Source organism: Gadus morhua, chromosome 14 (genome assembly GCF_902167405.1).
Source record: "Gadus morhua chromosome 14, gadMor3.0, whole genome shotgun sequence".
Classification (NCBI taxonomy): domain Eukaryota; kingdom Metazoa; phylum Chordata; class Actinopteri; order Gadiformes; family Gadidae; genus Gadus; species Gadus morhua.
This window is the reverse complement of record NC_044061.1, coordinates 28,232,414-28,257,773: the sequence shown is the minus strand read 5'-3', so window position 1 is coordinate 28,257,773 and position 25,360 is coordinate 28,232,414. Positions and strand designations below refer to the sequence as shown.

Here is a 25,360-nt window from a genome sequence, read left to right as displayed (position 1 = left end):
TTTAGCCCCCGGTCATTTTAAACAATGTGTCCCAAATAATGTTGACAATAATGACCGTGAGTTGAAAGGGGTTCTACTAGGATATTTATGATTAAATATTACAAATAGTATAAGTTTTATAGAACAATCTTTTGGCATGGTAGCCTGCAGTGGCGCCGGTGGTCCAGCAGTGGCGCTGTGCTCTGCTGGGTCACTCCTCACCTGACCAGGCTCCCCGTGGTGTCGGGGTCGCGGGCGTTGACCGTGCCGATCACCGTGTTGACGGGCGCGTTCTCGTTGACCTCCAGCACGTAGGCGGGCCGCGTGAAGACGGGTGGTTCATCCGAGTCCTCCACCACCACCTTCACCGTGGCCGTGTCCCGGTAGGGGCCCCCGCTGCCCGGCTCCGAGCGCAGGTTGGTGGCCTCCACCTTCAGCGTGAACGCCTTCTTACTCTCGAAGTCCAGGGGCTGGGCACAGGGGGAGGGACAGGAAGTCAGGGACGTACAGGAAGGAAACACACAGGAAGGCATTGCACCGGGAGGCAGGGACAGGAAGTCGGGGATGCACAGGAAGGGCGGGACAGGAAGTGAGGGACGCAAAGGAAGTGAAAGGACACACAGGAAGTGTGTCCTTGCACAGGAAGTGAGGGACGCACAGGAAGGCAACACACAGGGAGGGAGGGACAGGAAGTCAGGGAAAGACCATTTTATAATAATAGATATATGTATATAGTGAATATGTATTTCTTGTTTTGTTTATCTTTCGTTTGTTAATGTTCCGCCGCTACATCATAACATTCATCAGCCCGGCATCCTCCTTTGGTCGGCCTTTCCCATCCTGTCCAGACATTCTTTCTCTTCTCTATCCCTGTCCTGTATCACAAAGTCACTCATAATGCATATAGCATAATTTAAAAAATCTAGGTGTATATTGTGAGGCGGACATATTCGAAACACCCAGTCCTACTGTTGACCAGCAGGGAGACGGTTATCCAGATGTGACACCGTTTCAATAAAACTCCTTTACCAGCTCTGAGTTCGACGGCTTTGATTTGAAATGATTAATCACACATAAGGAATGTGATTTGCATATTCATGCAACCTGAAATTATAATTATTGCGTTCCTGTCACTTCGAAGGATTACACATTTTCCGGCTCATGCTCTCAATGTCAGAGATGTATGACTGCTTTCTCAACCACTAACACAATCAGATGGAGTCAAATGAATTGCACAGCAATTATGAAAAATATGCAACAATACCGAACCAGAGCGAATAGCAGCCATCAATGTGATTGAGTAGACATATCAAAACGCAAATCGTCCTTTTTACCTCCTGCCTGTGCATGTTAGACATAATTTTGCAAATGACACTTCATTGATATGTGCAAAATGTAAAAGTGTCACATTGTCACTTCCTGGGAATCTCTGAGGGCAAACCCAGAATGTCACAGTTTCATTGTGAATCACCTCTGGTCCCTCGCACCCTGCTAGAATAATGGGATCAAGTCACTTCCACACTCCATAACCAGGATTTATAGCGGAATCACAACCAGACCGCAGCTTTGGGGGATAAGAGTGAGTAGAGGGAGGAAGGAGCAAACGTATTCACAAAGAGAATGAGTAAGATATAGAGATAATGAGATAAATACAGATGTAATGACAGAGGTAATGAGTTATATATAGAGGTAATGAAAGAGATAATGAGTTAGATGTAAAGGTACTGTGTTAGATACAGAGGTAATGACAGAGAGAAAGAGTTAGATATAGAGGTACTGAGTTAGATACAGGGGTAATGACAGAGAGAATGAGTTAGATATAGAGGTAATGAAAGAGAGAGGAGAGTTAGATGTAGAGGTAATGACAGGGGTAACGAGTTAGGTATAGAGGTAATCACAGAGAGAGGATAAGTAGATATAGAGGTAATGAGAGAGAAAAAAAGTTAGATAATGAGGTAATGACAGGGGTAATGAGTTAGATATATAGGTAATGACAGAGAGAGAAGAGTTATATACAGAGGTAATGAGTTAGATGCAGAGGTAATGACAGAGAGAATGAGTTAGATATCAAGGTAATGAGTTAGATACAGAGGTAATGACGGAGAGAATGAGTTACAAATAGAGGTAATGAAAGAGAGAGGAATTTTAGAGATAGCCGTAATGACAGAGAGAATGAATTAGATTTAGAGGTAATGACAAAGAGAGAATGATTTAGATTTAAAAGTAATGATAGGGGTTATCAGTTAGGTATAGAGGTAATGAGAGAGAGAAGAGTTAGATATAGAGGAAATGACAGAGAGAATGAGGGGTAGAGGTTATGAAAGCGAATGAGCTGTAGAGGTAATGATACATTCCTTGTAAACGAGGTGTATTAGGAATGAGCTGACTGCAGCTACACTGGGCCCAGGTGCACTAGGAATGAGCTTCAATCGGACGGCTGAGGATATAGGGTACCCTTTAGAATACAACTGTTAGAGTTCATTTCAGTATATTAAAGACGTGTACATATATGTTTAATAGAGACATAATTTCAGTGAATGAAAGTCATGTTAATTTTTATGCTATGTAAAGATATTATATCAGTTTATTAAAGACAGATATATTTATGTTAAATAGAGACATAATATCAGTATATTAAAGACAGTTACATCTTCAATAGAGATATAATGTAAGTATATTAAAGACATGAACATGTTAAATAGAGTATATATATACAGTAAATTACATGCCGTTAAATATAGGTTAAATAGAGATACAATATCAGTTTATTAACGAGTTAAATATTGATGTTAAATACAGCTATAATATATGTATATTATAGACAGCAACATATCTGTTAAATAGAGATATAATATTAGTACATTAAAAACAGTTCTATATCTTTTAAATATACATGTAAGTTAAATAGAGACATTGTATCAGTATATTAAAGATAACTAAATATAAGTTAAATATAGACAATATAGCAGTATATCAAAGACAGTTAAATATGAGCTAAATAGAGACATTATATCAATATATTAAAGACAGTTAAATATAAGTGAAATATAGCTATTACATCAGTGCATTAAAGACATTGAAATAATATATTGTTTAGTATTAAAATGGGCCTTCGTATCACATGTAGCTCAAGGTTCCCTTATAATCAGTCAAGTGGTGGGTTAGCAAGAATCTAATGTAGGGTCAGCACTATTATATCTCAGAATACAGGATGGAACTACCACATTTCCTCCACAGCACATGCGTACTTGTTGTTTGCAGAATCTCAAACAGCACTGCCTTCCTTACTATTGTTCCCCCTCCCACCAGAACCAAATTGGTACATATACCTGAGGTATTTTTAAGACATCAAAGTTCGGCCCTGGCTTGCGGGTTGAAAGCTCACATCCCACAGAAAGATGAACTCTCAGCACGCCTGAGGGCTGGCAGATAAAACGCTTAACATCCCAAACAACAAAGAGCCTCTCTTCCCTCTCTTCTCGAGTCGCAGTTAGATCAATATGTTTTAACCTTGCCGTAAAGGTTATTTAATAATTTGTGGGACCTCTTCCTCCATCGCTCATCCACTTGTAACCTCAATCCCACCTCTTTGTTTTAATAAGAAATGAGGAGCTGGGAGACACATCATCGTGTTCTCAGAAGCTGTTTGGAGAAGAGTGGTGAAGATAATCAAGCAGGGGCCATTACCTCTTCCTTACAAACAGTCACCCAGAGCCGCCAACTCGCCCCCATCTCCATTGTTTCCTTCTAATCAGTGATGGCACGAACAGACGCGGTATAAATGTGAAGAGATGAGTGGGAACAAGCCTGACACTGCGTTGGGGAAAGGAGCATGCTTGACATTTACTTTGTCAACTGTAAGACTCCTTGTATCCACTTTGCCTTACATCACTCCTGTTTCCCTTTCCAGTCCCCGGCAGATTGCCCTGGTTCTTGATCGCTCCACCTCCCATGTCGCTTGAATTGTTCACAGTTTGACAAAGTCACACTGGCTGTCCTTGGGGTAATGTCATTTTGCATCTGAACACAATGGCCCTCCGCTCTGAAGTGATGTATAGCTTCCTCCTCTGACGCTGAAGCAGCCATGACTCAAGACTGAAGAGCAGCCGTCTATCAATCACACCACGTGCCACGCAGACCTCGGGATCCAGCGCAGAACGTTGGGACTAAGTACATTGAATACATCCATACATAACCAGTGTGCTCCGCTTTCAAAGCCCGCCGTGAAACATCCATTCGATTCCTGCGGTGTCCTTGACAATGGGAGCTGTGCTCAAACTAACCCACATTCCCCGTGCTTATTAAAATGCAGTGATATTTTCAGATGTAAATGTGCCTCTTCAGTAATGAGGGGAATACAGCATGCAGACTTCTACATATCTGCTGATAAATGTCAGAACTCAGCGCTCCAACCTCTGTCGCTGTTATGGTGAAGAACACATCGGCCTGCATATCCCCAGACACACCGGTCTGTACTTCCACAGACACACCGGTCTGTATATCCACAGACACACCGGTCTGTATATCCACAGACACACCGGTCTGTATATCTGTATATCCACACACACACCGGTCTGTACTTTCACAGACACACCGGTCTGTATATCCACAGACACACCGGTCTGTATATCCACAGACACATGAATGTCGGCAGTAGAATTTGTCATTGAGATCCTCGTGTTATCCGGACGGCGGCCCTTGTTTCCCTGACATTAGCGCGCTGCTGCGTTCGCTACAAGGTTATGCTCCATGGCCGCGATGGACTCCTGCCAATTCGTGTTTTTTTTTTTTTCATAACCACCTTGAAAATCGTTGTCAAGAAATGAAACGCCCTGCGGAGTTGTCGGACGGCCAGCGGAGAGCGGAGGAGTTGGACGGAGCCAGAGATGTGTGCGTGTCAGTCCTTGGTTCTAGGTATGTGCGTGTCAGTCCTTGTTTCTAGGTGTGTGTGTGTAAGTCGTCGGTTCTTCGCCAATCGACTGGCAAGGATTAATTGGGGCGTTAGCAAAACTAAATTCAGCATAAACTAAAGTGTGCACTGAACCCCTTCTTTAAATCACTGAGCCACTGAGTTAAGACCAACTGAGAGAGAGAGAGAGAGAGAGAGAGAGAGAGAGAGAGAGAGAGAGAGAGAGAGAGAGAGAGAGAGAGAGAGAGAGAGAGAAACAAAGAGAGCGAGATAGAGAAACAGCGAGAGAGAGAAGCAGAGCGAGAAACAGCGAGAGAGAGAAGCAGAGCGAGAAACAGAGCGAGCGATAGCGCAGTACATCGGGGAATCTCCTGGTAGGACTCGGGGCTTACCTTCTTCAGCTTGAGAATCCCCTCCTGAGTCTGGCCGTCCGTTGAGATCTGGAACATTCCCCTCTCGTCTCCCTCGATGATGTTGTATGTGGACTTGGCGTTCTCCCCGATGTCTCTATCGTTGGCCTTCACCCTGCCACCTGCCTTCCCAATGGGCAGGTCCTCTGGGATCACAAACTCATACAGACCTGCGGGTACACGGGAAATATTCAGCAATGGAGCAGAGGATTGCAGTGCTGAGCAGCACTCCTGCTGCTTGGACCAGGAAACAATCTGAACACGGCCTCCTGCTAAACAGGGAAAAATCTGAACACAGCCTCCTGCTGACCAGGAAACAGTCTGAACACAGCCTCCTGCTAAACAGGGAACAGTCTGGATACAGCCTCCTGCTAAACAGGGAACAGTCTGGATACAGCCTCCTGCTAAACAGGGAACAGTCTGGAGACACGCCTCCTGCTAAACAGGGAACAGTCTGGATACAGCCTCCTGCTAAACAGGGAACAGTCTGGACACAGCCTCCTGCTTCCTGGACCAGGAGACAGTCTGAACACAGCCTCCTGCTAAACAGAGAACAGTCTGAACACAGCCTCATGCTGACCAGGAAACAGTCTGAACACAGCCTCCTGCCGCCTGGACCAGGAGACAGTCTGAACACAGCCTCCAGCTGCCTGGACCAGGAGACAGTCTGAACACAGCCTCCTGCCGCCTGGACCAGGAGACAGTCTGAACACAGCCTCCAGCTGCCTGGACCAGGAGACAGTCTGAACACAGCCTCCTGCTAAACAGGGAACAGTCTGAACACAGCCTCATGCTGACCAGGATCAGTCTGAACACAGCCTCCTGCCGCCTGGACCAGGAGACAGTCTGAACACAGCCTCCAGCTGCCTGGACCAGGAGACAGTCTGAACACAGCCTCCTGCTGCCTGGACCAGGAGACAGTCTGAACACAGCCTCCAGCTGCCTGGACCAGGAGACAGTCTGAACACAGCCTCCTGCTTCCTGGACCAGGAGACAGTCCGAACACAGCCTCCTGCTTCCTGGACCAGGAGACAGTCTGAACACAGCCTCCTGCTTCCTGGACCAGGAGACAGTCTGAACACAGCCTCCTGCTGCCTGGACCAGGATACAGTCTGAACACAGCTTCCTGCTGACCAGGAAACATTCCGAACACAGCTTCCTGCTGCCTGGACCGGGGGACAGTCTGCAGAGACTCATGCACGGCACACTGCATCCACATGCTGCCTTAGCCATCTTGATGTTTCAAGAAAAACCGCCAAATAGCCACATAAAACCCCCTCTCAACACACTCTCGATGATAAAGACTTTACTTCAGATGACCTTTTCTTCAAGGTCATCTGAAGCTCACATCGGATCTTACTTTTGGAGAACTTAGGCGGGTTGTCGTTGACGTCGGTCAGGGTGACGGTGACGGTGGTGGTGCCGGAGAGGCCGCCCATGTGCCCGCCCATGTCCTTGGCCTGGATGACCACCAGGTACTCCTCTCTCATCTCCCGGTCCATCCCGTGGAGAGCGATCTTAATGGTGGCTGAGGAAGAGACCCTACAGGTTACGCTATGTCTAAATCAACGGTTAAGAGAAATGGGTGAACTCAAGGCTTGTGTCTTTGCCTTCGATCCATTCAGCAGGAATTGTGACGACCTTCTGAACACAGGGGCCACAGCATGGACCCCGGCGGGCATGCAGGTGATAATCAACCACGAGGCTGCAATGGTGGCGATGTGACCCGTTTGTCTCTCACGCTGTTCACGTGCGCTCATTTATGTTCTGATTGAGTGTGAATTACGCTGACTGTCTTGTATAACATTGCATATTGTATGCAGAATGGACCTTAGTGAGTGTGTCGCAGCGCTGAATATAAAACAAGCTCAGCCGCAGTATATGTGGATAATCCACTCAGGAAACAGAGGCCCGCAGGATCATCAAATGAATATAAAACCCCTCATGAAAGCCTAGCTTTGGCATGACACCCTACAGTGGTCCTGAGCTGCCTCAAACAATGGAGAGGCTCCAGAATACGACGAAAGCAAAGGCTTTTGTTTTTTAGTGTTGGCGGTGCTGATGTATTCTAGGGTATTCATTTATTGTTTTCACGGAGAGAGAAGCCGCGGTCCACGGAGGGGCAGCTGTACATGAACAGATGTACTGTTATATTAAGTTAAGATTGGATGTGAAGTCGAAGAAGTAGAGGAGGCGGCTGATCCCCGCAGATGGTGGAGGTCGGCGTGGTTCTGCAAGACAGTGTTCATATTGTCCAGGCTGAGCGTTGACGTGGAGACTCTGGTTGTTCTGCAGATTACAGTGTTTGTAGAGGTCGAGTAGTGTAGAAGACAGTGTTCATAAAGAAAATGTTCATGTTTTCTACCTCAGGTTGTGCTCACGTTGTCTGGCTCAGGTTGTGTTCATGTTGTCTACCTCAGGTTGTGTTAACATTGTCTACCTCGTGTCCAGGTTGTATTCATGTTGTCTGCCTCAGGTTGTGTCCATGTTGTGTACCTCATGTCCAGGTTGTGTTAACATTGTCTACCTCGTGTCCAGGCTGAGCCTTAACAGTTGGGTCTTGAGGATTTATTCACTCATTCTCTTTGGCCATGAGTTTTCATTTATCTCGGTCCCTAAACTATTTGGGTCCAGACACAAATGACAGTCCAACCAGGTGTCCTTGAAAAATGGGCTGAAAGCAACGACCATGGGACCCAGAGAGCAATTTGTTTTGCGCTCCAACACTGGTTCATGTCGGCCGGTGAGGTCTTCTCCCCTCCACATCATTTATTACCCCTCTGTTTTAGTTCTGGTCGTTTTCAACAGGGTTGTTGATGAACTTAAACATCTTTTTATTATCTAGGGACACAGATGGACTCGACTTTGAATGAACAGCATTCCAAGTTCTCGCTCCAGCTCAGGAACACACAGTGTACGGTGTGTATGGTGTGTACAGTGTGCGGTGTGTACGATGTGTACAGTGTGTGTACAGTGTGTGTACAGTGTACGGTGTCATTTGGTCTGAGCATCGAGAAGTAGGGGGGGGGGGGGGGGGGATAATTCCTTTTCTGTGGGAATGAATAAACCCATATATTTACAGAAAGCGTTGAACCTCTTCAGTGTGTTCTGAAATAGATCAGCCAGCCGCATGGATGTCATGCATGTTCTACTCGATAACATACAGTATTAGACACATCTGGAGTGGAGGACTCTCTACCAGTACCCTTCTGAGCTTCCCGAGCAGTATTTAGTAAACTACAGGTTAACCACAATATTCAGCACCTCCAAAGAACTGAAATAGCCTCTCAGCTACGAGGGATTGAGGGCATGAACCCTAACCCTTAAATGTTCTCCTCTTCTATAAACAGATCAATTGATACACATCATGTATAAGTGCATTGACAAACACACACACACACACACACACACACACACACAAATACCGCCATCTTGTTTCTTCAGTCATCCTGCAACAAGCAGCACTCTCATCCCTGTTGATCATAGCTGATTATTCAAATGAATTCGTAATCACTGAGCGGGAGGACAAACAAACACTCATTTCCATACATCCGCACAAACTTTCTCCTCTTCCTCTTTTCCCCATCGCCCATGAAATGAAGAACGGGCCGCACTGTTTGTTTATTTTCAAATGCTTTTCATTTCGACATGGCGCTGTAAGTGTCAAACGCATTTTAATAGTTGTTTTCCTTTTACCTTTTAATTTTCATTAACATTCATTAAAACATCTGGCACACTCGAATGAGCCATCTGCATGTGCTCAGTAATCACGCAAAGCAGGAATGCTAATCCCTAACTGTCCTCTAAGTGTTTTTGTTCCTGACAGCTCCCCTTGTGCGCCACGCCAACGCTTTAATCACAAACTCTAAGGATGACAACCAATTTCATTACAAAAACACCGTCCATATAATTATGGACGCACATATATGAAATGCTTACGGGATCTGCTTAGTTTCTCACAGCCTGAGTTGATTCCACATCATTTCTTATTAATTTCTCCTTGCTATTATTTAATCATGTGGGTGTAAAGACTCGCTGATAAACAGTCACCTTGAAAATGCCATAAAATGTGCAAATTAAAAATATTTTTCTCTTAAACCAGAAATGTGACATGATAATGTTTCCAGTCCCAGTGAGGCTGGGTGTGTGGTTCTAATGCACATCTTGAACGTCTTGTGTGGTATTCCATGAAACTGTTCACTAGATTTAAGTTGGCACTTATTATTCTAACTGAACATGACTTTATGAATGAGGAATACATATATTCAATATTGTTGGATTAAGTTTATTTTGTTTATGAGGGGTCGATGGGGCAGCGGGCTACAAAAGGCTTCCCTGCTGCTGGTGCTGGTGAGCACTGAGGCTGTAGTGCAGATCATGGTTCAATACTCATTTGCCAAACCAGTCCGGCAGCGTTAGTGTTGTGGACTAGATCACGTACCTGTGTTCATACACAGCTTTAGAAAAGGTACTCTTCATGCGTAGGTGAGTATTAATGAGGGGGAATTGTAGCTTGTTTTCTGGCCTCTTGGACTAGTCTTTAGCTTGGTGTTCTGCTTCAAACTCGCTATTAAAGACTAATCCTTAGCAGGCGCGGTGCTATCATAGCCACATTATGGCCTCCTTCAGCCGGACGCCGCCCCTCCCTTCCATCCCTCCCTCCTCTTTCAAGGTTTTTTAAGGGACCCCTCCCTCCTCTTTAAAGGTATTTTAAGGTACTCCATGGTAGAGTGTGGAACCCTTTCTCAAGCCCCTTTGGTTGTAAGTGAACTGCACCACCCACTCTCTCATTGGGATCGGAGTCCCTTGCTCCATTTCTCGGCCACTTACTACACAATAATACAAACTGGCTTAAGCTAGCTGTCCTTAACATACTATGGTATTCAGGAGCATGCTTAGAGTCACTTCCTTCCTTTTTCCAGGCAAATATAATAGCCTTTAAATCACCCTCTCTTTCTATGCAACTGAGAGTTTTGGAAGGTGCAATAAATTACATCCTGCAGTAACATTCTACATGTAGGTCCGTTAATGACGTGTATCAAAAGAATGTTTGGATAAAGCGTGAGATGATAAATGCCTTGAATAGTTTTAGTATAGAACTGAACAGTTACCAGAGTTGGGGTCTATAGAGAAGTAGGGCTGGCCCTCCAGGATGCTGTAGACCAGCCGGGCGCTGTTCCCATACACGGGGTCGTCTGCATCGCTGGCCGTCACGCGGGTCACCGGCGTGCCTGTGGAGGCAGAGAGAGAGAGGAGTCAGACACACACAGAAACACGTCATCACCCCAGATCCGCGTCCAGCCGGCATCCCTGCAGACGCTCTGCTGCAGGACGTCTCAGTCGCCTCCGCTCGCCGTCCAACACGCCGAGGGCGCTGTAGACCTTCACGCTGCGCTGCCGTGTCTCTGAGTGCAGACCACAGGCGGTGTGGTGGGGCACGGGCTGCCATCCATCACCCTGTCAGCCGTGGCGCTGGTTAGAGCGTCATCCAGGTAGATATGAGAGCATATGGACAGTGACTGTTTCCTTTAACGGGCTAATCACAGGGTAATCGCAGGCCCTGTATCTCCAGATCCATTGTGGCAGTTACAAATGACAGAGATTACATTACACACTTCATGTGTCATAGAACAGAAACCTACTACCCCCCCCCCCCCCCCCCCCAGCCCCCAGCAGCCATATAGCCTATGAATACCCACAAGGTGTTACGTTTCCAAACGCCCACTTTGGATTTGTCTTAAAGCACCTTCTTACAACACAGCGACATTACAAATGCCAACTCAGCCCATTGTAATTAATTGCCAGTAATTTGCCTCGCCCGGGCGGGTGGCCGAGCAGAGAGAACCAGACACAATATCAGCAAACAGCAAGCCAAGGTACTCTTACAGATGGCCTGTTAATTGTTCTTGTAAAAGATGTTTGGAGACGTCAACATGGCGCCGTGGGGACGGTCCCTCGTGTTAGCGAGCCGTCAGGTCCTGACTACTGCAGTCTCTGACCACTACACAACCACACAACGGCTAGCGCACAACGGCTAACACACATCCACCCGCCCCATGCTGAGCCTCACCATTTACAAGTCAACAAACAAAGGAATATAAGACCACAGAAATTGTATCTGAGTCGAAGCTCGCTTGCAGCAGCAGTCAGAGGAGGAAGTGTTGGTGTCGCCGTGGGGGTTGGAAGTGTTTCCGAAACACACTGAAATAAACATGGCCGATGTAACACAGCCATGATTGCGGTTTCCTTCCACATATTCTTACAGCTAGTTAGTGATGTTCCAGTCATAGGAATTAAGCTGTCAGACACAGCTAGGTTGAGCCAATGCTTCACATGATGGGTCTTTTTCTTTCTCTGTACAAAAATCCCATCCAGATCCATGCGGGACGTTTTTAAAAACCACTTTTCAAGATCCTCCTTGTTACGCTGCCAGCCACACATGTCAAGTATTGATTAATAGTCACCGCCCGTCTCTGGCCTCTTAACAGCAAAAACAAAGAGCCGACAGCCTCTGACTGCTGCAGCCGCCTCAGTCCTGCAGGCAAATTACTTCAGTGGGAGAGAACTTCAAGCGGCCCTTGGAGACAGAGCTGTGAAGGTAATTCATAGTCTTTATGATGACCCTAGCTGTTGTGTTGCCAGAATCCTACCTTGTAAATTCCATAGCATTTGTTCCACACCACAAGCTGTTTCCAGGTTTCCTTTAGTGTTTAGATCACAGAGGATCGATGAGGATCGTTTGGTGCCTCTCTGCAATTGGTTTTGTCTCTCCATTCCACACACTAACTGGCACAAACACACACACACACACACACACATGCAGAAACACAGATGGATACACAGACAGACACAACCACACACGCACAAACACAGACAAACAGAAACAAAGCTTAACACACACACACACGCACACACACGCACGCATACATGCAACCATACGCACAGGTTTAACCTTCCCTACACAAACACACACAAACCACATGTGATGGCCCTGTCTCCCGTTGCAATTGGCCCTTGCAGCACTAGCAATCATAATCTCCGCCGGCTGACAGTACGTATAGGCCATTGAAACTAAACCAGCAGCAGCTGTTGTTTGGTTCCTTACACCAAACACACAGCGTACATTCAATAACACTGAACACTTATCAGCGCTGCTCCCTGATAATAAGAGAGGAACAGCGGCGTGCACCGGAGCCCACAACGCTGGGGAGAGGGGGGAGAGGGGGAGAGAGGGGGCCAGGGGGAGAGAGGGGAGAGAGGGGTAGAGAGGGCCAGGGGGGAGAAAGGGGAGAGAGCGGTAGAGAGGGCCAGGGGGGAGAGAGGGGCGAAGGGCCATGGGGAGAAGGGAGAGAGGGGAGAGAGGGAGGAGGGCCATGGGGGAGAGAGGGGAGAGAGGGGTGAGGGCCATGGGGAGAGGGGCTGTTTTAAGTGTTTTAAAACAACAGATATATATAGTTAGTTGTATATATATATACAGTATATAAATAAGGAAAGGTCCTCTATGTCTTCAGAATTAGCGTTAGAGTTGTGTTTCCATTACATTGGAAAAAATGAAGACATTTATTCGTACACTCAATAACATAAAAAAAAAGTACTTCTAGAGGGAAGATGACACGTCTTCAGTCCAGTTAGAGCAGACAGCGACGCAACGGCAGCTCGTAGATATTACTAAAGAAAAATGTCCTTAAAAACTGTGGAACAGCAGACATGAAATTGCAGCCAGACAGACACACCTTCACACAGACACACAGACAGACGACTGCCTGGGGTCGGCTTAGCTCAGGAGGTAGAGCAGTTGTCTTGTAGCCGAAAGGTTGCTAGTTCCATCCCCAGCTCCTCCTAGCTGAGTGTTGATGTGTCCCTGAGCATGACACTTAACTGCTCCTGAGGCTGTCACCTTGCATGGTTGACTCTGGCGTTGGTGTGTCAATTTGTGTATTAACAGAGGTAAGTCGCTTTGGATAAAAGCCTCTGCTAAATGCCCTACATGTAATTGTAATCTGTACAGACAAAGACACACACAGACAGTGGCATGGGAGAAACTCAATGGTGAGAGAGTGGGATATGGTGGGTGAACATTTTTGCAATGCCTGTAGCATTGTAGCTACAATAGAAATACAGCATCTTTACACTCAGGAGATGAAATAAAGCTGCATAGTGTTCAAAAAGAGAGAGAGAGAGAGAGAGAGAGAGAGAGAGAGAGAGAGAGAGAGAGAGAGAGAGAGAGAGAGAGAGAGACAGAGAGACAGAGAGACAGAGAGCCTGATGCTGGTGTGTAATAAGCGACTGAACAGAGTAGAGCAGACAGAGTAAAGCACCATCTGGAAGTCTTTAATGCATAAACAAGTGTCACTGAGGCACCAGCCTCTCTGGTCCGTATGTTGGGTCTGTATAGCGGCCTGGTGGTCCGCTGGCCACGGTGGGTTCAGCTCACTGTGCTTCTGGCTGTAGAGAGGAGGCTCATCATGTCTGCTTCACTGGTGTTAGTTCATTATTGAGTGAGAGAAGACTCTCTCACGCACACACACACACACACACACACACACACACACACACACACACACACACACACACACACACACACACACACACACACACACACACACACACACACACACATACACACTCCCCACATGTATCCCCTTGGCTGAATACGTTTATTATGTATCTATATATACATTTATATATAACTGCCTAACAGAAGCATGTGTGTGTTTCTGTTTCCTCACCGGCCACTCCTTCTGTGGGGGGAAAGTTGCTGCTTTCTCAAAAACTACAAAAATTGAGAAATTGAGGTGGAGGGCTGAAAAATGGCTGACGCCGGGAACAGGAGTTTATATAAGGAACACATTCTGCCATGGTGATGTAGTCATCAATACGGAGGCCTGATTGTACTTAGGCTACTGCTTAAATGCCTGAGAATGAGACGTCACACATAGTTTGGTTTGTTGCATCCTCTCCTTTCTTGTGCGACAAGAAATTAGAAAGTTGTAACACAAGTTCAACAAACAGCTTATCTGACACTAAAGCCGTGCCCTTCTGCTGTTTACCATAACAACTTGTACCTTGGTGCCATTCTGTAAACAGCCGTTACCAAGTTTGAAGAATTTGATAATTTAACAAAAAGAAACCAACCACTGATTCATTCACACACAAAAAAAACACAAAAAATATGATCAAAGCAAAATCTTTCCTCCGAATATTCATTAGAATTTCTGTGTGCTCTGTTCCATCCTGTCTGATCCTCATCAATCTCCAGGAATTAGAACTACAGCACGCTGTCTCGCCCCCCCCACCATGCTAACTCTGTAAGCTAGTCACAGGTACCTTCTCATCATGGAGGACAGCTAATGGCTTCTCTAACGTCATTAACCATGTGACATCAACCATGGGACAGCTCAGAATTAATTAAACGCATGAACAGACGTTTTTCCCCACACACACATCCATACGGAATATGTTTATCGCACAGCTCTGTTAAATACCTGGTACTGATTGGTCAATGACATTCCAAGGGCACCAAGCCCATTTCAATGAGTGGTGGTTGTGGGGTGGGTTAGATGGTGGTGCTGGGGTGGAGGCTGTGGTGGTGCTGGTTGGGTGTGGTGGTGCTGGGGTGGAGGTTGTGGTGGGTGAGATGGTGGTGGTTGGGGGATGTGGTGGGTGAGATGGTGGATGGAGGTGCTGGTTGGCTGTGGTGATGCTTGTGGGTGAGATGGTGGTGGTGGGGGGTTGGGGGGTGGTGTTTTGAGGCGCTGGCTGTATATGTCTGCAGGCACTCAGCCATAGAGGGGGAACCACTGAAGCGTGGGGAGATGTGGGGGAGATGTTGGGGAGAGGTTGGGGGAGATGTTGGGGGAGATGGGGCAGCAGCACCCTGCTGTGCTCCCTGCCGAGGTAAAACAACTCATGTCTGACTGCTCCTACACCCTGGGGTGGAGGAGGAGGAGGGGGAGGAGGAGGAGGAGGAGGAGGAAGAGGGACAGGGCACCGGGCACCGGGCTAAGGAGGCTGCACCATCACAACACTGCACGCATGAGGACCGTGAGGACAGCGGGAAGGGGAAGGGGTTAATATCATCCATGGTATGGAATTACCTCTCTCTCTCTCTCTCTCTCTCTCTCTCTCTCTCTCTCTCTCTCTCTCTCTCTCTCTCTCTCTCTCCCTCCCTCCCTCCCTCCCTCCCTCCCTCCCTCCCTCTCTCTCTCTCTCTCTCTCCCTCCCTCCCTCCCTCCCTCCCTCCCTCTCTCTCTCTCTCTCTCTCTCTCTCTCTCTCTCTCTCTCTCTCTCTCTCTCTCTCTCTCTCTCTCTCACACCAAAATTGTTATATTTGGTGTGTTTTTTGCAATCGACCAGCGGCCGCTGGTTGGTGCGCCTGAAGCACGGTGGCGTTCGGCGATCTGAGCCGAATGCACGGCTTCAAGATCTCCCCAACTTTTCCGTGCTCGGTTGAGGACTGCGGTTTGGCAGTAGGAGAGGTGGTCAAGTATAGCAGTATTATGTCCACTGCCCGGATTTTTTTTTGACAGCGTAGCGAAAGCAAACAAAGTAGTGGAGACCGGCATCGTGGTTAAGCATTCCTTTGTGTCAGTATCTCCGCTAACTACACCTGCGTGGGTCACCATCTCCAACATCCCCCCGTTTGATCAGGGAGCTGTCAAGGCACGGGGAAATTGTGTCGGCGATAAGGAAGTTGCCATCGGGTTTCAAGTCTCCCCTGATGAGACATGTCATGGGTTACAGATGGCAAGTTCATATGATTTTGAATAAGAAAGATGGTGCACTGAATTTAGTTTTCAGTATAAAAGTGAATGATTTTGATTATGCAGTGTTTGTAAACTCTGGCGCTCGAAATGTTTCGGATGCGGGAGGGAGGGGCATCTCGTGAGAACTTGCCAGGAGAAAACCCCTGGAAAACAAGCTGAGCCTGCTGAGGTGACAGCAGGGACCGCAGCCAATTTTGAAACGGTGAAACAGAGGGTGGCAAATGTGGAAAACCACATTCAAAGTGATACAAATGTTGAAGATGCAAAGCAGTGTGGTGAAAATCCTGAAGAATCAATTCTTGGTGTTGAAAATGAAAAGAAGAGTGAATGTATTGTTCAGGAGGAGGGGAAAAAACTGCTCTCCTTAAGAGAAAACAGGGTAATGAAACCTGTGGCTTCAAAGCCAAGAAATAAGCGGCTAGTGGAGAGCAGGATGAGCAGACAGAGTTACTGTCTAATTAAGAAGAGGAGGAGCAGGTAGAGTCAGAGTCTAGTGAGGAGGAGGAGATAGAGGACGGTGCCGCAGACAATCAGCCCCTCACAGACTAACCGCTGTTTTCTGCTTCTCAGTTGGAGTTGTACACAGTACATAGTATACAAATGTTCCTTCAAAAAACAAAAAATATTGACTCTGGCGTTGGTTGCAAGAGTATTTTGCAGATAAGAAAATGCTGTTGCTATCAGTCAAGTCTCAGATGAGCATCAGAGGGGTCTCAATGATGAAAGGAGCTTAACAATGATGAAGATTCTGATTATTTGTAGAGCAGTTGGCCTGCTGTTTCTTCTCATCTGTGTGCCTCTCTTTACATTAAAGGCAATGAGTTCTTTTAAGGTTTCCACTCTTAATTTAAACAGAGCTAGAGATGTGAGGAAGAGGGCTTGCCTGTTTGAAACGTTTAAACTTAAAAAAATGAATATAATGATGCTCCAGGAGACTCACAGTGATGTTTTTAATGAAACAGACTGGAGGAGGGAGTTTGAGTTTGAAGTCATTTTAAGCCATTTTAGCAGCACCAGTGCAGGAGTGGCTCTCCTTTTCTCCAGAGATTTTGTGCCCTTATCTAATGTGGTGGAAGAGCGGGTGAAGGGGAGACTGCTGGTGGTTAAGGCAAAATATGAGTGTTTTAATATTGTATTTATTAATGTATACGCTCCAAATTCTGGCCCTGACAGAGTTCAGTTTTTAAATTAACTTTGTTTGGTTTTAAGTTAGTTTGTGCTAGAAGATTATTTGTTTTTGGGAGGGGATTTTAACTGCACAGCTGATGATAACGACAGGAATCATACAGAACCTCATGCACCCTCTCGGAAGGCAATGCTCATGGAAAATCTCAGTATGAGTGACGTATGGAGGAAAATCCACCACAATGTAAAACAATATACTTGGGTCCACAGCAGGGACCTTGTTTTATCTTTAGCTAGGTTAGACAGGTTTTATTCTTTTACGCATCATTTTAGCATTTTTAAAGGTTGAAATACATGTCCAGTAGGCTTCTCTGGCCATTCAATGGTTATGTGAGGTTTTTATTGCAAATAATGCGCAGTATAGAGAGGTTTTTATTTATTTTTGGAAAGGTTTTAGGGGGAGGAAGGGGGATTTTATACGTTAAAACAATGGCGGGATCATGGCAAAATACAGGCAAAGCAGACAAAACACTCTCAAAGTCTCTCGTGACATCACCAAGTCTATGAAAGATCTGGAGTGAAATATAGTGGAGCTGCAGAGTACTGCACAGTCCACAGGAAATGGAGGCTGTGTCGAGAACCTCAAATCTAAAAAACCCGTGCTGGCAGACCTGCTTGGCTCCAGAGCGCAGTGGGCACTTGTCCGCTACGTTTTCCGAGCGTTTCTTTAATGGATTCCCCGTCCAAGTTCTTCTTCAGTCTGGAGAAGAAGAACGGACAGAGTACACAGATCCATGCGCTGGGGTCAGAGGACGGACACCAGCTCACAGACATAGCAGAAATCAGGAACAGAGTGGTGGATTTCTATGTGAAGCTGTATAGCAGTGTTTACCAGAAGGATGATGCTGTTTTTGACTCGTTCTCTGAGAACCTGCCCACAGTGAACTGGAGACCAACAGGGAACTGGAGGAGCCCCTGACTGAGGAGGAGGTGTTTGCTGCCTTGCAGAGTGTACAGGGGGTTAAGGCCCAAGGCATCGATGGGTTGCCCTCTGAATTCTACAGAGTTTTTTGGACTGTACTTAAGGAAGACATGCTGGGTGTTTTCTCAGAGAGCTTTGCGGACTCCTCGCTCCCACAGAGCTGCAGGAGGGCTGTGCTCACTCTGCTGCCCAAGAAAGGAGACCTGCAGGAGATCAAGAACTGGAGGCCAGTCTCACTTGTGTGCGTAGATTACAAGCTGCTTTCAAAGTTGTCCAACCGGCTGAAGAAGGTGATGGACCAGCTCATTCAAGTCTCAGACTTACTGTGTGCCCGGCAGGTCCATTGTTGACAACGTGTCACTTATTAGGGATATTTTGGAAGTCTCCGTTTCTTTGGGTTAAGAAACTGGTCTGGTTTCTTTAGACCAGGAAAAGGTTTTTGATTGGGTTGAGCACCGCTACCTTTGCAAAGTTTTACAAAGGTACGGCCTCAGCCCGGGTCTGATAGCTAAGATGAAGGTCCTATATGAGGACATTGAGAGTATGCTAAGAAAAATGGTGGACTGTGTAAACCTTTTAAAACAGAGAGTTTCGACAAGGCTGCTCCATGTCTGGTATGTTGTATTCACTGTCTATAGAACCCATGTTGCACAATGTTCGTGGTTTTATTGATGGCCTGTTTTAACCTGATATTAGTTCAAATTTCATCAGCCTATGCAGATGACATCATAATTTTTATTACAAATCAGGAGGACATTAATAGATTGGGCAAGATTGTTGATACATTTGGGAAGATCTTAGCTGCCAAAGTGAACTGGGCCCAGAGTCTGCGGGTCTGCCCCAGCTGCTGGGGGGGCTGAGCTGGAAGAGGGGGGGGGGGATAAATACCTGGGGGTTCATCTGGGGGATGAACAGAGTGAAAGGAAGAACTGGGAGGGTGTGTTGGAAAAGGTGGAGGGGAAGCTGGCTAAGTAGAGGTGGCTGCTTCCCCACATGTCCTACAGAGGAAGGGTCCTAATTATTAATAATCTTGTAGCGTCCACCTTGTGGCACAGACTGAAATGTTTAGAACCCCCTGCTTGGCTCTAGCAAAAAGTGCGAACAGTAATTTTAAACTTTTTCTGGGACAGGTTTATTGGGTTCCTCAGTGTGTATTGTATCTTACAAAAGAAGAGGGGGGGCAGGGGTTAGTTCACCTGGGGAGCAGGGCGGCGGCTTTCAGGCTGCAGTTCATCCAGCGGTACCTCTTGGGGTATGATGATGTCGTCTGGAGACAGGTAACAGGCATAATTTTGAGGAAGATAGCTGGCCTCTTTTTAGAAAAATCTTTGATTTTATTGAATTGTGTTTTTTTTCGTGCGTGTAGTTTGCCTCCTTCTTATCGTGGTGTTTTCAAAGCATGGACCCTTTTTTTAAATGGGACAGACTGGGGCCCGCTGCATCTGGTGTGCGGGGCTCGGCTAGACGTGCAAGATGGCAGCAGCCCTGGCCTCACCCAGCGCCTGCGCTCCACTGGGGTGGTCAAACTGAGGCAGGTGGTGGACGTGGCACGGCCCGGGCTCCACAACACAGAGGCTGTTGCTTCTCTCCTGGGTCTGAGGTCCAGCTGGCACACCAGAGACACCATGAACCAATGGATAAGCAGACTGACCAGTGAGGAGCGAGAGATGCTGAGGGACTACTTCAGCAGGGCGGATGTACCAGACGAAGGGGATCCATTTCCAGAGCTCGGACTGTCGGTTTCACCAGACCGGACTGGTGAAACCCATGGGCCTTTCCAAGTCTAGGATGGAAGTACAGTTACTTTCAGGGAAAAGTACATATAAGTACTGTGTGGTGGCTACACACAAACACAAACTGAGCAATAGGAGGGACACGGTGTGGAAGGAGAGGCTGCAGGACCGTGTGCCTGCATGGAGGCTCCTTCACAAGCCTCCCCCAAACAAAAGAACAGGAGACCTGCAGTGGAGGATCCTGCAGGGGGCTCTGGCTGTAAATAGTTTAATTGGATAAATCGACCCCACAGTGTCCGAGAACTGTCCATTCTGTGACAAAATTGAGACTCTAGTCTATTGCTATTTGGACTGTCACAGACTGAGAGTCCTTTTCCATATTTTAAGAACAGTGTTTTTAAATTGCGGAGAGTTTCGGTCAGAGTCTGCTTTTATCTTTGGTGCTGGTTACGATGAGAAAAAAATGGTGTTTGTTGAATTTTGTGATCGGGCAAGCCAAAATGGCTGTTTACAAAAGCAGGAAGAACCAGGTAGAGGGGGAGGCAGGCCTTGGGCTGGCAGAGATGTTTGGGGTCCTGGTGAAGGCCAGAGTCAGGGTGGACTTCAGGTACCACTCATTAATGGGCACAATCTCTCTCTCTCTCTCTCTCTCTCTCTCTCTCTCTCTCTCTCTCTCTCTCTCTCTCTCTCTCTCTCTCTCTCTCTCTCTCTCTCTCTCTCTCTCTCTCGCTCTCTGTTTCTCTCTCTCCATCCCTCTCTCTGTCTCTCTCTGTTTCTCTTTGTCTCTCTCTGTCTCTCTCTCTGCCTCGGTCTCTCTCTCTCTCTCTCTCTCTCTCTCTCTCTCTCTCTCTCTCTCTCTCTCTCTCTCTCTCTCTCTCTCTCTCTTTCTCTCTCTCTCACTCTTTGTCTCTCTCTCTCTCCGTTAAAAAGATAATTCTTTGACACTTCTCTCCCAGTTACAGTCTGTGAGTCAGCGTCTTTGGACCAATAGTCACACATCCTCTCCTGAGCTGAACATAGCAGCACCACAAGGTGATGGCTCTGCAGGGCCTGCTTCAACATGCTCCACCATGGTGCCACTTCTCTTCCACTGCCTCTAGGTCACAAAACGCGGTGCCAATCCTCCCCTCCTCCCCTCCTCCCCTCCTCCCCTATCTGTCTTCCGGACCTCTCTGTGGGTCACTCCCTCACAGCACCTCAGCCTGACAGCAGAGTCATTATATATTGATCCTGATCACATGGGCCCTGGGAGCCCTCTCTCTCTCTCTCTCTCTCTCTCTCTCTCTCTCTCTCTCTCTCTCTCTCTCTCTCTCTCTCTCTCTCTCTCTCTCTCTCTCTCTCTCTCTCTCTCTCTCTCTCTCTTTCAGGAGGATATGGCTGGTGGGGCAGTGCCATGCGGTCGCTCCAGGCCTGGCCGCCGGCTCTATTGTCCTGTTCTTCTCTCCTGAAGCTCCACCTTCCTACTGAAGCTCCACCTTCCTCCTGCACGTGAGCGCTAAGACGAGGAGGCCGAGACCAACGGGGAGAAGAGATTAGCTAACGCTGCGCCGCTAACGTCGTGCCGCTTACGCCGTGCCGCTTACGCAGCGCCGAGAGCCAAGCACTCTGTTGCTCGCTGGCACTAAACAGAGAGAGCCCATTCGAGGGCGGAGGCCTGAGAAGAGAAACATCTCTCTACAATGCAGCCAAGAAGCTCTCTGCTTCTCGGCCCTCCCTCCCTCCATTCTTCCATCTCTCTCCCTCTCTCTCTCTCTCTCCCTCTCTCACCCTCTCTCTCTCTCTCTCTCTCTCTCTCTCTCTCTCTCTCCATCTCTCCCTCTCTCTCTCACTCTCTCCCCCCCTTTCTCTCTCTCTGAGGAGGAGACGATGGTGACATAGTTGGAAGGGCTCCAGCGAGGTTTTCTTCCCTCCTGTGTGGCGCTGGCTCCTGCATGTAGATGGGTTGCCCTCCGTCGCTCTGCAGCGGCTCATTACAGGGGGAGCCTGAACAACACAGTCACTGCTCACACGTTGGTTGCGTTAAATGTATCACTCTCTCTCCTTCTTTCTGTATCTCTCTCCCTCCCTCCCTCTTTATCTCTCTTTCATTCTCACTCTGTCTCTGTAAGTACAGGCTGAATCCTGCACACAGTACATATACTGTCTGAATCGTATGCGTTCATGAATTGCACTGACGATATGATAGCCAGCCTCAGAGCAGCTACCTCCAGACCCAGAGCCGGATCAGAGAGGGTCAGGTGAGGTATTGAAGTCACTGGAACATCATTAACACTCATAGAGACTGAGAGCTGTCACACAGGGCCAGTGTGTGTGTACAACATGTGTTATTGCACACAAAGGCATCTTTTTCTGAATGGGGCTGTATGTTGTTTGTGTGTGTGTGTTTGTGGCAGTGTGTGTGTGTCATGTGTCTGTTTGTGTGTGTGTGTGTGTGTGTGTGTCTATGTCTGTGTGTGTGTGTGTGTGTGTCTTTTTGTGTGTGTTCATGTGTGCATATGTTTGTGTCTATGTGTGTATGTGTGTCTGTGTGTGTGTGTCTGTGTGTGTGTCTGTGTGTGTGTGTGTGTGTCTGTGTGTGTGTGTGTGTGTGTGTGTGTGTCTGTGTGTGTGTGTCTGTGTCTGTGTGTACATCTGTATGTGTGTCTTTGTGATTGTCTGTGTCTGTATTTGTGTGTGTATGTGTCTATGTGTATGTGTGTGTTTGTAAGTCTGTGTCTTTGTCTGTATGTGTATGTGTGTGTGTGTGTGTGTGTGTGTGTGTGTGTGTGTGTGTGTGTGTGTCTGTGTGTGTGTTTCTGTGTCTGTGTCTGTGTGTGTGTCTGTGTGTGTGTGTGTGTGTGTGTGTGTGTCTCTGTCTGTGTCTGTGTGTACGGCTGTATGTGTGTGTGTGTGTGTGTGTGTGTGTGTGTGTCTGTGTTTGTGTCGTGGTAGCCCTCTGTGGTGCGGGGGCTACAAGCCGTTTACCAGAACAAAACAATTAGGCGGGGGTCCTTTGTTCCTGCTGACGGCCGTGACACGCGGTGCCGTTTAAAGGGCCGGTGTCATCGACTCACTTTAATTAGTTCTGAGGAGATGTGTGCAACATGCAGATAGAGTTCAGACTTGGAGTCCAGGACGGAGAATGGGCCACTTCCCCTCTTTAATTGCCCCCCAGGCGTTGGCGTTTGGGAGGTAATAGCAATAGAGTATGAGCCGCGCCATTGGCTGATGAACGGCTCTCTCTCAACACAACGCCCTCTAGAAGGTGTTGTGGCTGAAGGATGTTTCAGAACAACAAGGGCGGCCGTGACTCACCATGGGGCGGGGGGGGCGGGAGCAACGGTGGGCATGTGAGGGACGGCGCTGTGATGTGCGGCAGCTCGTCCTGATGCTAGTTAACATACGTTTAAGAAGACTTAACAGAAGGCAGGGTGAGGCCGGTGGACCCCAGAGGACGATGGAGATGCTCTCCCTACATCCCCCCGCACCCCCCCCCCCTCCCGCACCCCCCCCCCCCCCCCCCGCACCCCCCCCCCACACACCCCACCCCCCCGCACCCCCCCCCCCCCCCACTCCCCGCAGCACCCTCCTGCTCCCCTGTGCTCCCCCCTGCTCCCCCGTGTGTGCACGCTTGTGTGTGTGTGTGTGTTTTTACGTGTGTGTGCTTACGTGTGTGAGTATGTATATGTAAGTGTGTACGTGTTTGTGTGTGTGTGTGTTGTATGCTTGTGTGTGTGTGTGTGTGTGTGTGTGTGTGTGTGTGTGTAAGAGTGTGTGTCTGTGCGGTTTGTGTACGTGTGTGCATGTGTGTGTGTATATGTAAGTGTGTGTGTGTGTGTGTGTTGGTGTGTGCGTGAGTGTGTGTGTGTGTGTGTGTGTGTGTGTGTGTGTGTGTGTGTGTGTGTGTGTGTGTGTGTGTGTGTGTGTGTGTGTGTGTTTAATGGGTAGACGGGTCTTTGAAGGCCCCAGTGTCAGTGTGGGACTAATGAGCGCCGGGCGCCAGCTCTACCGGTCGCCAACAAAAGGTCGTTATTCTTAAGTTCCTCGTTTGCCAGAAGAGATTTTCTCTGGAGCACCAGCGGGCCGACAGGAAGCAGGTGCCATGACGCCGGCACACCGGACTCTAACACGCCCTGACTGGAACACAAAGAGGTCCTGCAGAACGCTGGTCCCTCTCAGGTCCTCAGGTCCCCAGTGTAACCTAAAGCCCAGTGTTAGCCGCGACAGCTGCCTCCAATATATGACGTCAAGTATGTTACCTCCTCATCACGGTGATAATTAATGATCACCTCCGTGCTTCCATCAAGTAGGAATCAAATAAAGATAAAAACAAAGGTGGTCTGGACCCGGGACCCCCTGGTGGGGCGTCCCCCCCTAGCCTCCGGACCCCCAGGTGGGGCGTCCCCCCCTGGCCACCGGACCCACTGGTTGGGCAGCCCCCCTAGCCACCGAACCCTGTCATGGGGCGTCCCCCCTAGCCACCAGACCCCCGTCGTGGGGCGTCCCCCCCTAGCCTCCAGACCCCCTGGAGGGGCGTTCCCCGCTAGCCCCCAGACCCTGTCGTAAGGCGGCCCCCCTAGCCTCCGGACCCCCTGGAGGGGCGTCCCCCCTAGCCACCAGACCCTGTCGTGGGGCGGCCCCCCTAGCCACAAGACCCTGTCGTGGGGCGGCCCCCCTAGCCTCCGGACCCCCTGGAGGGGCATCCCCCCTAGCCCCCAGTCCCTGTCGTGGGGCGGCCCCCCTAGCCTCCGGACCCCCTGGAGGGGCGTCCCCCCTAGCCACCAGACCCTGTCGTGGGGCTGCCCCCCCTAGCCACCAGACCCCCGTCGTGGGGCGGCCCCCCTAGCCTCCAGACCCCCTGGTGGAGCGTCCCCCCCTAGCCAACGAACCCCCGTCGTGGGGCGGCCCCCCTGGCCTTCAGACCCCATCGTGGGGCGGCCCCCCTAGCCACCGGACCACGCCTTCTGATCCCCAGGTGGGTTTGGGGGGATTGGGTCTTTCACGGCGAGGTGCCCCCTAAGTGAGGAGCTGTTTCCCTGGCCCGGGGAGCGAGGGGCCAAAACATTTCCTGACTGGAGGGGGAGAGCTCCCCTACGTGACTGGTGACCAGATGTCCTCCGTCATACGGTGAGAGCTCAGCATCCTGCCCCCTGACAGGCCATCCATCACTGGGAACACATGCGCCGACGGGGGAGGGACACACACGCAGAGACGGCAGCATGAGAGACGTCCACGTGAGGCTGTGTGAGGCAGACTTGCTCAGATGGTCTAAAGCGGTCGGTCACGCGGGGGCTCGTGCGTAGTGAGAGGTGATGTTGAGGACTTTGGACTTCCTGGAGACGGAGACTAAGCACGGTGGACATGGAGAGTGTGAAGGGACAGGAAGCCTCCTCCTTGTTTACACGCCAGGATGGACGTTTTGTGAGGGCAGGCACCACAGTGTGCCACACAGCAGATCCACCCAATTACCCAGAACC

The 25,360-nt window shown here is 48.6% G+C and overlaps 1 protein-coding gene across 1 annotated transcript in view; it reads right to left on the bottom strand.

Annotated features, from left to right (window-relative positions):
- Positions 1-201: 201 nt before the first annotated feature.
- The window catches only part of cdh8 (cadherin 8), a gene marked incomplete at its 3' end in the record, with an annotated part of 76,364 nt that continues 51,205 nt past the window's right edge, over positions 202-25,360 (bottom strand). Inside the window, 4 exon segments of the mRNA XM_030378081.1 lie at positions 202-449; positions 5,281-5,468; positions 6,659-6,826; positions 10,410-10,529. Coding sequence (XP_030233941.1) covers positions 202-449; positions 5,281-5,468; positions 6,659-6,826; positions 10,410-10,529 — 724 coding nt within the window.